Genomic DNA, 13,946 nt, shown 5'->3' with positions numbered 1-13,946 from the left:
AGGTTTTGTCCTGCTTTTTGCTTTTTTTTTTTTTTTTTTTTTCCAAGCTGACCCAGGAAAGCAAGCAGGGGATCACCTGGGTTCTGCTGGAACAGCTTCATGGTCCTTCTCCCATGTGATGACAGGAGGGGGAAGTCCTTCAATCCGACACTCAAACCTGGCCATGCCATTTTCCTCCACTGCCTGTGACTCCGGCTGCTGGAAAAAGCGGGATAATGCTGGGGAGAGAAGAAGGGAAAGAAAGTTAACAGCATTCCTGCTGAGAAATGCAAACCTGCTGTGATGCATGAGTTAAGAGGAAGGCTTTTCTCTCCTAAAGATTCCTCACTTTCCCAGGCCCCTCAGACCCTCAGCAGGACTGACAACAGCAAGCAAGAGGTTTCCATGTGCAAATTTGCTTCTTGCCTCATTTTCTCTTTGAAGGCAACGTGTGGACAGGCAACGAGGTGGTTGCAGCAGTTGCTTTCCTAAATTGCTTACTTGTCTGTCCCCTTATTCCATTTGGGAAGGACACACAGAAGGAGAAAAAGAGGAGGGGAAATGCCACAACTCTGGGAGACTCTGAGTTTCCTCTTGCCTTGAGCACTCCTGCAGCCACAGGAAATTAAAAGAAGGCAAGAGGGAGAACAAAGCCAGATGTCAAGTCACTTACAGAAAACAACTGCCCGCAGGCTGGCAATGCTGGAGAATCCTGTGAGATCCTCCTTCTCTTCCACAGGGATCAACTTTGCCAGCAGAAACAAATTTCATCTTACTCAAGCAGATGAGATGCAGGCAGGGGGACACAGCCACCTCGTGCAAGGAGGAGGATGGATTTCATACACATCAGGGCACTTGTTTGCTCTCCAAGGCTCATCCCTGTCTATATGCTTCCCTCTGTACTAGAGAGCCTGCTTCAGACACAACTTAGTGATGTTTGTGCCTGCTCTTGGACAGAACCCTTCCCACTGTTCCCAGGCAGCTGCCTGATGTTCCTCCCCTCCCAGCACACACCAGAACCCTGCTGATTCCAGCCCAGCAGAAACCCTCCCCCTGGGGCTGTCAGCATCTGTCCCATCAAAAGCATAACTCAAGGCATCTCAGTCACACGGTGGAGTTTTCAATAAGCATGCAGGCTCCTCCATGGGAGCAGAAAGCTTGTATTCTTCTGCACTACAAGAACTGGGCTCCTGCTTTCAGTCAGTCTGTTAAACTCCCTTTGCTGTTAAACCCACCCTGCTGTACAAATTCATCCAGCAAGGCTCTAACACAAGTGCCAGAAATCCTGAACGTGGCACAAGAAACATAAATTTCAGCCAGAGAACAGGCTTGACTGCTGGGCCAAGCACAACACTGCACTTAGAAGGACCCCATGTGACCTTCTGCTCCTCCAGCACAATTGGGTGTTTGTCCCATCACTGTTTCCCAAGAACATCCATCGTTGCTTTCGATTTTATAAGACTCCAAAACTGAAGTTTTCTTTGCACCACACACACACACACACACATTCTTTATTGCAATGTTAGCTTGAGAAACTACATCCAGTTTTCAGAACTAAATGCTTTTACATTACCAATTTTAACCTCAGTGTATTCTCAGCTGCCAGTGTTTTTCTTTAAATTAAATAGTTATCACATGTTTAAACCAGCTCCTTGATCTCCACAGCAGCTACAGACTGAATTCTCCCACCAGCTGTCCACAAAGTCTACTTTTTTCCAATTCAATACAAATGGCAATGAAATAAAGGTTTTCCTGGAAATTTTTTAAAAATTAATATGAAAGGCCCCCAATTCAGTCAGCTGCTTTTAGTATTTTCTAATATACACTGCAGACCTAGAACAGAGTCATTCCCACAGACTGCAAGATCTTTTCAGCTTGTGTTAATAAAACTTGTCGAACCCAATAGGTTAAAAGAAAATCCATCAAATGCATGTTCAGGATGGCACCATCTAAACAACCTTCTCCTAGCAGCAAATAATCTTAGTGCTCTTTCCTGTTATTCTCTTTTTATCCTACAAGTGTAAACTTGGCAGACTCTGAAGACTCATGTACACAGAAATGTCACAAAGCGAGGCAGAAATCCCAAAAAGACAAAATCTGTGGAGAATCTCTGTTCCCTGTGCTTCACACTGGGTCACCCATCTCTCTCCATTATGAGGTGGGCATCATATTAACTGATACAGTGAGGTCCCAAAATTCACAGCTGTTTTAGAGCAGTCTCCAGAGCCAAGGGGCACAAGGTGTGCATGAACAGAAGTGCCACTGTCACCAACAGCAGTGAAATGGCTCTGTAAATCCCAGCAGGCAGCTCCTCACACTCTTTGCTCTCCCTCACAGCTGCACACTTTGTATATTTTGTACAGTTTGGTAGGAGCTGCAGGATGTTTAGAGAGCCAGGTTTACCTCTCTGCACATTTTGGCATGAAGTGCAAAGGTGTACAAAAGGTGACAGTGCCTCCTGGGCTCCCCAGGGTTACTCAGCCAAAGCAAAGAGCTATTTCTTCCCATCACCTGCCAGACCTGTGTCTGCGAGCTTGAAATTCCCTGCTGAGAACCAGATCCCTCCCTTCACCTCCACCCAGCCCCATCTGCCTGCTGTGCAGGGCTCTGGAACAGCTCTTCAAAAGCCAAGAGCCAGAAAATGCACCCGTGACAGATTTCTCATTAGGATGTGGAGGAGCATGACTGAACAGCCACCCTGATCAGGGAGAGCAGCGTCCCTCCCGCTCCCAGCAGCAGGCAGGAACAGCCCAGCTTCCCAGCAGAGCCAGCCAGCTCAGACATCTTCCTTTTACAGGATCAGGAGAGGGAATCACTGAGGCCTGGTGGGGGAAAAAAAAAATCTCTGCACGCTTGAAACAGCTTGAAGCCTTTCCAGTGAAGGAGAGGACAGGGAACACCAACAGGGATCTTTTGCAAACAGAAAGCAACACCACAACATGGTAAGAATAATGAGAAGGTTTCTTGGGTGCAGAACCAAACAAGAACCCTGGTGAGGCTCAGAGACAGACTTGGTGGCCAAGCCCATTGCTGCTCCACAAACATCATCTTGGGTCCAAGAGTGCAGCATGCAGTCATCCCGTTGCTTGATCCCTCTTCTCTCATCCCAAGGGGTACCATGGTGGAGTGGAGATGGCAGAAAATGTTCAGCCCCTACAAAGGGCCCAACCTAGGCTCAGAACTGTTCTGCAAAGAGCTGGCACTAGAGGAAGAAGGGGATCAGCCAGAAGAGGACAGGAAAGCAGGTCTGACACATCACACAGCCTTGTATGCAGGGCACTGGGAGAGCAAGGCAGCACCCAACACCCTGGGGCCATGGGGATCCTCGGGAAGGGCTGCTCTCCTCCCAGAAACATGTTCTGATGGAATGGGTAACTGCAGAAGTGCTGCAAAGGAAGAGGCTTTCATGCAGGGAGGAAAGGAAAGAAGATGTTTATGAGGAAAAAGGAAACAGACACATACTCGACATTATTTTCAACTCCTCGGCTCAGGTTTAGCTTGCAAAGCCATCACCAGCCACAAAACACCTCCCAGCCCTGTTGCACTGATTACCCTGAACACCTTAATAGGCCACTCAGTAAAAATTACCCACTGCAGGTGAGGAGGTGAAGAGCATTACACCGAATTACCCTCAGCAACATGCCAAAGCAGCAGGCTCCAGAGTGCAGCTCCCTCCCTGCCCACACCTTCATCCCAGCTGGAGCCAAGCCCCGTGTGCCAAGGCTTTTAGCCCTGGGGTGAGTGCAGGATGGTGAGAAAACCAGCACCCTTCCCCCTCTCCCAGCAGCCTGATCCATGCGGGAGGCTGTAAGCTTGGACAGACTGCCAGCCAGCAACACTACACCCCAGGCAGAAAATGCAGCCTATGCCAGGAATTCAGCCTCCTGAAACGGGCTTGCTGCTCCCTCCCACAGCACTTTGCCCCCCGACTCTCCGTGTCCTGCTCCCTTTCCTTTTACAACTATTAGTAGGTATTTCTATGGTGGGGGCAACTTCAGCCTCCACTGAGTTCACTCACACAGCCCAGACAATCTGTCTCTGCAGGGCTCACCTCTGAACAGGCTGGAGGGGGTGGTGGATGGAAGGGAAACTGACTCAAAAAGTCGTGGAAGTGATTTTGGAACCCTTGCCAGAGATTTGCAGCGTGGTGGTGGCAGAGCCAGAACCGTGCTGGGTCTGCAGGGCTGGGTGTCCCATCCAGGGCTTCCTTCTGCCTCTTCACAGACACCAGCTCTTGAAACAACATCTGAAAGTCTCCTCTGAGGATGGTCCAGAGCCTGTGTGATCACCAGCTGGAGGTTTTCCTGCCCAGCCTGGCTCTGCCTAGAGCCACCAGCCCTCACTCACCTGTCTACCTAACCCACAAAACAAACAGCATCAAGTAAATCCTTAAAATAAAAGTAAAACCCAGCCTGCCTTCCCTCAAGTCTCAGACACAGAAACCTTCTCCTTGTGGTGAGGGGATCACGAGAGGCTGTGTGTGTTGATCCCTGCTGTGGTCTGTCCCTCCAGGAGCCTCAACACTCCCACCCTGCCCTGTGCTGGCTGCCAGCAGCCAGGCAAGGCAGCCCCATTCCCTCCAGGCACAGCAAAACGTCTTCATCTGACAGCCACAATTACTGTAATTTTCTAGAACCTCCCTCGCACAAAATGTTTAAGCTAAATTAACAGCTTTAACAAATCACCACAAACGTAGTTATTAACGGGTAGAAAGCTACACCTTCCCACAACTAAAATAACACCCCTGGTTTTTCCAGGTGGGAGCACACAGGGCTGGGAGAAACCCACAAAACTAATTCCTCACCTCGGTGGGCTCAACCCAAGAGTCATCACAGACTCCATCCTCCTCCTTTGCCACCACAACCACCAGGTATGGATGGCCAACCAGGGGAAAGAAGCCTGGGGAAAGAAGCACCCTGAGGATCAGAAGCCCAAGCTGACAGCTTGGAGAATGTATCCCACCTGCTGAGCAGGTTTTGTTCTGCTGCCCCAAACTGATCAGCAGTGCCCAGGGCAATCAGCACCCAGAGCAACTCCATCTGCACACCAACAGCCACAGACAGACTAAGGTTCAGTGGCAGAGATTTTATTAAAAAAAAAAAGGCCTTTCCAATCCTCACCTGCACTAGCTGGATGCTAATGTAGCAAGTGCTTCTGCCCAACCCACAGAACAAATCCAAGGGAGAGATGCATTTCATTAATCAGTTCCTGTGCTGCTCTCCACTCAGAAATGAATATGTTATGTCAGGTGCCTGTGTGTGCTGCAAGGCACACTCAGATGGTAATAAAAAGAGAGATGTGAGTATGGACAAGCAGGGAGTCCACCTGAAATTCCCTGTTTCTGGGAGAACCCACAATGAGATGGAGAGACAGGTCACCTATGTACATTCCTCTGGAAAAATCCAGGGGGGGGAAGAGCAATTTAAATCAGTCTCCTGGTTTTGAGATGTCTCCACTGTTCTCATGTGTGTGACACCAAGCAATAAACCCAATTCCGTAACAGAGACACAAACCACTGACACCAGGAAAGAGGCACAGTGCAAAATCCAACACAAGGCACCCTTAAAAGAGAGTATGTCCTAACTGAGGGTGGCTGGCATTGGGGCAAGCAAAACTGAATAAATCCTCCAGGATTAATGAGGCCTTTTCCAGGTCTCCCACCTCCCAAACACAACACCTAACTCCATCTTCACAGCCCTCAGGGGTCCCTTCACTTAATGAAAGACTGGAACCAGCTATTTATCTGGCACTACAAATCACTGAAAGGAGGGAACAGGAGGGGTGGGTGATCAGCAATCCATGGGTTTAGCTGCATGCTAAACACTTTCTGAGCAGAAAAGGAGGACACATTGCAAAGGTCAAAGATTTTCCCCTGGATCTGGCAAAAGCTTTACCTGCTGTCTGAAGTGCTGATTTCTACAGCAGTGCTCACAGAGAGAGGCATGTGCTTGGCCAAACCTGGACCACCCTGCCTGGAGTAGCAGAGGTTAAATACATCATGGAGTAAAGTGGGTGTCAGGAGACCAAATCTGCATCTTCACCTACCACAGCTCTGAGCAAGAGCAAAAGCACCTTGGCCCCAATGGTGTGCTGTGCAGCTGTACTCACCAACATGTGCAGAAGTCACTGTACTAGAGAGAAGTGTTACTGTGTTGGCATTCTTTTTAACCTCACTTGTTTGGTAGGTCAAGGAACCATTTACTGGTAGTCACACACTTAAAGCAGCTCCAGGAGCCATTCCTGAATACAAAGGATTTTATTCTTCAACAGCTACGCAGATTCAGCAGTTCAGATCTTGGAGTGTTCTCAGAGACTGAAAGGAAAAACAGCCTGAAGAGCCCTTTCTCTCATCTCTTCCATTATAAAGAGATATTCACCTCACAAGACAGTCTGGACACTGCAGAGTGGAACTGCAGACTCTGTCATGTAGACAGCCATCTGCCCCAGCCTCTGCACTGCTCTTCCTTGTCTGGAGTTTGCCCTGGAGGTCAGAGATGGGCACCATGCTAGGATGGGGGAAATCCTGCCTGCAGGAACATCTGAGCAGACCCAGTGACACCCATGGCATTCACCAGCTACTGAGGGAGCTACAGCTGCTCAGCTCTGCCCTCCTCTCACCACTTCTTGCTCAGCATCAAAGCCCTCAAGTCCCTTCCACTCATCATCAAACTGTGCTGAATTCACCAGGGAGTCCAGAAGACACCAGCAGTGGCCTTGGAGGGACCTGAGCTGATGTGCATGGCCAAATCCACTTTGTGACACCCAGAGCACAATCCTAGTGCCTCCTCCTCTCCAGGAGGACCTCCTCCCTACACCTTTCCAGTAGAATGTGCTCTCAATTCCTTACAAAAGAGCTTTTCCATTTCCTTACAAGACCACCCTGTCACAGCAGAGACAGGCTGGAAAGAACTGGGACTGCAGGACAGGGTAACCTTCAGATTAGCAAAAAAGGCATCACAAAAAGTTGCCCTTTCTCCCCGCTTCTGCTCAAACTCCTCCTTTTGCAGCTCTGACACTGCCAACACCACTCAAATGCACCATCAGAAGCTCAAGAAGAAGAACAGCCCAATAATCTGCATTGGAGAGGAGAGCAGACACAGTCCTGGGAGCCAGGAGCTCTGTGTCTCACCCAGCCATGGGAGCCTGGCAAGGTTTGGGAGACACACAAAGAGAGGATGGCAGAAGGCAGCCTGAGAGCACCAGTCCAATGCCAAGCTCTAGTTTGGTCTCTGTGGGAGGGGAGGATCTCATTGGAGGCATTTCATGGAGGCATTTCATGGGCATTTTATGCCCATGCACAAAGGTTTCCTCATTCAGAAGCCCCGAGCACATCAATCACTCTCTCTGCACGATGTGGTGGAAAGCAGGGTGCTGGAACATCTTTCCATGCTGGGATATGTTCACTGGCACCAAAGGACTGTAAAACTGTTTTGGCTTACCTGCTTTCTTCTCACACCTGAAATCAGCAGCACTGTGCTTTGAGAGCATGTTTGGGAACTGACATCTGTCCCTGCTGGGACCCTGGTACATCCCTTGGCTCCACCAGGCACACAGAGAGCCTCAGCACTCTTCCTCACCACCCTCACCAGCCTGAGCTCTCATCAGAGAAGTCACTTCACCAAAGATTAAACTCCTGCTCTTTCACTACTCCCTCTGCTAAAAGCCCAGCTAAGCTTCCACAAACAAAAGCCACTGGAAAGGGAGACTTCCAACATCCTGTCCATCAGGACCTCACAGCACAGAAGATGAAAGATCCCAAGGCCTCCCTTGGTGCATCAGTTCCCAGTTATGTTCACAGTCTTTATCATTTTCACAGGGCCATATTCAGAAACACTAAAGCTGTCAAAGTCACCAGAAGTCACAAATGGGGAGAGCAGAGAAGCCTGGTATGATTGAAGCAAGCTACTGAGAGCAAGGACAAAGGGGAACTTGGACCACCTGAGCACAGCCTGGCTTGTTTCCAGTGCTTATTGCTGCTCAACCACCACCCACATCCACCTGACTGTCTCTCAGATTCTTTTTACCAGTGTATCCATACTCTTCACTTAATGCAGACCCCGATCTGGACAGAGTGACAAGCCACCCACTGTCACCTCTGGGGTGTGGATAGCATGAAGACCATGAAGAGCCAGTCCTTCCAGCTGTCCCCACACAAGTCACATTCCTGCACACACCATCCAGAGGGGACTCCAGCAGGTGAAAGGCAATGGGTGCTTTCTCCCACTCACTTCCCCATCACCCAGCCCCTCAGCACCAGTCAGTGCTCAAAGATTTAGGGCAGTGCTCCTTATCCATGTCACATCAGTAGCAGCCTTGTCCAGAAGAGCCAGAGCTGTCAAAGCCAGACCCCCACAGCCTCCTCTCCAGGCAGAGGATGCTACACTCAGGGCTGTGAAGTGTTGAGTTCTCTGCAAAAAATATCCACTGGCTTTTGGCAGAGTGACAAGGGTCCTGGTTTTAATTCATGACTGATGGCACTGACCTGGGAGAGTTTCACAGGATGTTAACAGAATGACACCACTGCTTATTTGTGGACTATCCCAAATCCCACCTACATGTCATCAACAAAATTTCACTTCATAGACACTGTGTCTCAAACTCTCTGGGAGGCAGATGGTGGGTATAAACACCAGGAGGGAAAAAATAGAAAAGGAGCAAAAAAAACCCACAACCCAACACTTACTTGAAAATCTGACTGCAGCCGTTTGACTGGTGACAGCCCCTAAGGAGCTGTGAGACACACAGGAGTAATTACCCTCAGCATCAACCTTCTCTGGATATTTACTGTCCTTTCCCACAGCCTGGGATGAGATGAAGAGTGAACCATTCGGAAGCACGTGGAGATGTTCCTGCTCCACTAATGGAAACCCATTCTTCTTCCACGTGATATTGGTCACCTGCTCAACAGGGGCCAGGTTACAGTCCAAAACCACGACTTGGTTTGGCTCCAGGATCACCTTTGCAGGACCAGCACTACAGCTCAGCTCCAGAGAATCCCCTTCCAACAGCCTTCCTGCAAAGGAGAGACAGGGTTGCAGTGAGGGTGCTTTGCTTGGTTAAACACATCCCAGTTTTACAGTGAAGGAAGCACAGCTTTCCAGGAGAGTGCTTGGAGATAACCGGTGTATCAGGAGACTCATTTCAAAGGAATAAAAGAATGGCTAAAAATGTGACCTGCTGCCTCTGAGTATTTTAACCCACAAAACTGATATCAGAATGAGAATGGGTGGATGCATTTTCCCCACTAGGAAAGGATATTCCAGCTGCAAACTGACAATCACACCATGTCTTACCCAGAACATGCCCTTAGGCAACCTGCCTGCTGCAGGCAGAGGCCAGAGCAGTGACCAGCATGGAGCTAAGGTCTTGGGTCTGGCCTGTTTCCAAACCCATATGCTCATTGGAGAGCTCCACCTCCAAAACAAGGCTCAGCATTTCCTAAAAGAATACTGGCATTAATAAAATGCATTTGCTGTTAGAGTTCTCCAGAGACACTAAGTCAATGTTAGCTGGCAGTGCTGCTTCCACACACCAGCAGTTTCAATCTCTGCTGTGCTCCAACCATCACCATCCACTCTTTTTATGGCTCTGTTCCAAATTATTTTGTCACTGCTCCAATCAGAAATGTTTCCTGCCTCTATAACAAGTTTATCAACACTGGATATGAACCACATGGCTCCCTGCCCGTCTCCTATCGCAGAAGGCTACAGATTAATTTTATAGGAATTCAAACACCCTATTAAACCTGCTACTACCTACTGCTGATAAAAGGGCTACATTTAAAAAAGAGTGTGTGTTAAGCATGCAATTAGGGGCAATGACACACAGAATTACACATGCAGGGAGATGGAATTATTTCAAGGCGTGTGCTGGGAACTGCAGGTGCCCCTGAAAGGTAGGGCCTGAAGCCTTGTGCAACCTGGTTTAGTGGGAGCTGTCCCTGCCCATGCAGGGGGGTTGGATCTTGATGATTTTTAACATCCCTCCCAACCCAAACCATTCTATGAGTCTAGGATTCTATGCAGAGCTTATTTCAAAAGATACTGAAACTTTGTTGGCCAAGGTCTTAATCCTCTGCCTTTCCTTACATTTGTTGCTTTCAGAACCACGAGCAGAAACTGAGGAGACATGGAATTAACCCAGGTCACAGCACCCTGTTAGCTGGTGACCCTCCTTCAACACCAGGCAGTGGGGCTGGGTGGGAACAGCCCATGCAATCAGCTGGCTCTGCATGCTGGGTGTCCCACGTGTCCCCTGCCACCACACCAGGCTGTCCCCCTGCCTCCCTGTTCTTCACAGGCTCCTGCTCCGTGCCAGCCCCTCACTTGGGGAAACAGCCTGTTTATCTGTCCTATTTTCTATTTTCTTCAGACAGCAATTAAAGTGCCATTTTGCTGAAAACACTCCTCCTCTTCTAAAGGTGAAGTGCGAGGGGCCGGCTGGCTGGCTCAGGCAGCCAGGAATAGAGCAGAGATCTGCAGCGCAGCTTCCCACGCCAGCACAGGGCAGCAAGAAGCAATTACCAGCCTCTCAAACTTCAGTCCTTTAACAATCAAACCACTTGCAGTGGAGCAAGAAAAGAGAGCTCCATCCTTTCCATCACAGCAGAAGGATTTGCTTTTTTAAAAACCTGTGACGATGTTTCTACGCCCCTAAATATCACCCGGTTCTTCTCTCCAAAGTCAAAACCTACCTGGATCCAAGCTTCTGCTTTTCAGGCTAGAGAGAAAACAAAAAAAAAAAGCCACTTGCAAAACTCCTTCCCAAACCATAGAGCTAACCCACACCAAGCCTGACAGCCTGGTTCAGGGCTCTCTCTGCTACACCGTAAGAGAAGAAATGACCACTGGAGGAAACCCATTTGAAACTGGATCTCACAGGTGCCTGTTCTGCCACAGCTCCCCAAGGAACATAGGAACCCCAGGAAAGGATCCTCCACAAGTAACCAGAGTGGTCTGTTTTTATCACCAATATTTAGTGCACTTGCTGAGCTGGTTATGACAACACCACTTCACTGGATATTGGCAGGAGAAGGTTGTCTTCTTTCACACCTTCAGACCAATAAACACACAATTGTACAGCATCTTTAAAGAGCAACAGTCACTCTTTTCCTGGAAACCTGTTCCAACCACATAATCCACCCTGCAACAGCAGAAACCATTTACAAGCAACCAATCTCTAGGGTGTCAATGTTCCTACTTGCAAAAGCCTCCTGCATCCCCAAGTGATGCAGGCTCCATGCGATGGTGAGAGCTCAGCCCCCTGCCCTTTATTCCAGGAGCACCAAAAATGTTTCTAGACCTAAGAAGCCAAGTAAAAACCCTCAGAGATATACTCACAACCCTCGGGGTTCAAACTGAACTCTTGTTCAGCAGAAGAATGTGACAAGGCCAAACACATGTGACAACCTATTGCTATCTGTCACTTAACAGGGAGCCTGGGGAGGCTTCCAGCTGGGCAAACAAACCCGTGAGCTGCCACCAGGCTGCTCTGGTAGGTAAGCACAGACCTGACCCAAATTAGCCAGCCCTTTGACCCCCAAACACTGCAAGTTTTTGGGGACACAGCCCTTTGCAGAAGGGCCCCCTACTCTTGTCCTAAGCTATTCAAAGAACTGTATAAACACTCTCAGGAAAAAATACCTTCCAGGCTCTGGAAATGTAGGAGGAGGTCTGGTTCAAAACACGGCACTAAATTAACAAGCCTGACAATGAGATAAAAGCTCCTTCAAGGGAAAGGATCAGAAGAGAGTAAAATTACTCCAAGTGAGATCAAAGACAAATGAAATCAGGAATGTTAAGTGCTTACAGAAGCTGCTGACTACTTCCAACCTCCATTCTTCATTGCAGAGCAACAGAAATGGGTACGACCCTGCTTAAACACACATAATACAGCCTCCTGCTCCCCTTCATCTTCTTACCAGCTGGAGGTGATGCTGTGATGAAGGCAGTGACAAGTCCCCAAAGCAGCCACTTGCCTCACAGAGCAATGACAGCCACTCCAAAGGCCACAGACTGTGACACACGGGTGGGCTTCCACGCAGAAAGCCTTTCCACATACCAGCTCAAGGCAGGTGTTCTACCTACAGATCCGTGCTTTGGAGCTGGAGAGCTTTTTGCCTTTGACTCCTTCCTTTGCAGCCCATCAGAACTGGAAGTTTTCAGCTCATGGATCTCTGAACTGAGGCCAGGGAACTCTGGACAGCATTGCTCTACAGTGGGCAACACCACATATCCACCCACAGGAGGCTTTCACACAAACACAAGCACACAAACCCACCTGTTTACCAGCTACCCAGAAACAACCCAACACAACTGAGAACATCTCAAAATACTTTTGTGGGAGAAAAGGAGGCAAGAGCAGGGCGGTAGGTTACAAGAAGAGAGAAACAGGACAGTCTGTGCTCATTCAGTGCCAGGTAACCAGCAGAGATCACACAAAACTCTACTAAGCCCTGCAAACTGCAGAACTATTCCAAGGCAGACAGCAGAGTGGCTTCAAGACCATAAATGTGTGTGCAAAGACACACTTACATGTAGATATATACCACACATATAGCTATATACCCATACACAAATTTCTGGGGGAATGCAGAGAGATTCAAACACAGAGCATGCCCTGAAATGGAAGGTCGTTGATACAGCAAGTTAAAAGCACTGTGTTCCATTAAAACTGTATTTTCTGACCCAAACTCTACAGGGGTATTTTATTGTCTCCCACGTTGCTAATCCCTGTGCTACATCATGCACAAAAACAGCCTAGGACAATGTATGTTCTTTTCCTGCCATCTCTTTCCTTGCTTCCATCAGCCAGCCAGCCACCTTCAGTGTTCAGGCCCAGTGAAGCAAATGAAAAAGTCTCCTGTTGAGTGGCATAAACCCCAGGGTGTTTTGGATGAAGACAGGCTGTAAAATCTTCAAGGCACAAAGCTGTCCTCTGTCCTCCATGGGAGCACAGCCCCTGGCAGCAGCAGGATTGATTCCAGATCCAAAGCAGGCATCTGAAAATCCACAGTAAACCAGCCAACATCTCCCTTTCCCAAATCTCATGTCTCAATGTGCAGCCAAAAACCTCTCCTATGATCTCTCCCTGACATCAAATGGAAGCAGGAACAGCACAACTTACCACTGAGTGAAGGAGAAAAAAGCATCGGTTCTCTTGTTTTCATAATTTCAGAACTATAAATAACCAGGCAAAGTGTGAGCTAGCAACACAGCCAGGCTTGACAGATGCCTGGTAATGCAATTACTTGGTCAGAGGTAAGATCCTCAGAGCTGTGTTTTCACATCCCCAACGTGCAACACTCCAAGCCCACAGATTTGTTGGGAGCTTGCACTCTACAGCTGAGAACAGCACCAAACCCCATAGGTGCCTCCCTATCTATAGGGTTATTTCCCTTCCCTAGGATTTAACCACTTAAATTGAGGAGGAAAGATTGATACAAGGGAGATGCTTGTGCTGCTGAAATTTTGGCTATCAGGAGTAAGCATGTCCTTGAGCTCTGTTACACAGCATGAACAAATAAAAGGTTACTGTTCAACAGGAGACAAATGGCTTTGTTCAGAGGAAGAGTTGGTATAGTAATGACTTTAAAACCAAAACAGAGAGGCATAAACCAAAAGGCACACACTTCTGTGTAAGCCACCAGCACATCTATGATTTCTTCTGCTCTGCATACAGCACCTAGCACAAGTGGGATGAGCAATCCCTGAGTAAGCTCTGTGAATAAGCTCCCTGCAGCTCCACATCACCCCGTGGACACCAAGGGGGTGTCCTGCAGATGTGTGTGTGTCCCAGCCCCAAATGCAGCACTGCCATAAGCTGGGCAGATAAACCCAACCAAGCCCCATCACAGCCACAAGCTTGTCACCAACAAAGCCACCACCCAAAGGGATCAGATTGTCCCAAAGGCAGACAGAAAGGGATTATGTGAGGGAGATGTGCTACTCTCTCTTCAACAAACTAAC

The 13,946-nt window shown here is 48.6% G+C and overlaps 1 protein-coding gene across 3 annotated transcripts in view; it reads right to left on the bottom strand.

Annotated features, from left to right (window-relative positions):
- IGDCC4 (immunoglobulin superfamily DCC subclass member 4) overlaps positions 1–13,946 on the bottom strand; it is an 88,885-nt gene that overhangs the window by 49,431 nt on the left and 25,508 nt on the right. For 2 of the 3 annotated variants that reach the window (XM_071754158.1, XM_071754160.1), the window contains exons 2-3: positions 8,663–8,992; positions 77–218 (exon numbers count right to left, since the gene is read on the bottom strand). In XM_071754158.1, coding sequence (XP_071610259.1) covers positions 77–218; positions 8,663–8,992 — 472 coding nt within the window. The remainder of the gene's footprint in view (positions 1–76; positions 219–8,662; positions 8,993–13,946) is intronic. The other variant, XM_071754161.1, reaches the window with a different exon arrangement.

The sequence above is a fragment of the Heliangelus exortis genome, chromosome 11 (assembly GCF_036169615.1).
Source record: "Heliangelus exortis chromosome 11, bHelExo1.hap1, whole genome shotgun sequence".
Classification (NCBI taxonomy): Eukaryota; Metazoa; Chordata; class Aves; order Apodiformes; family Trochilidae; genus Heliangelus; species Heliangelus exortis.
This window is presented reverse-complemented; position numbering and strand designations above follow the sequence as displayed.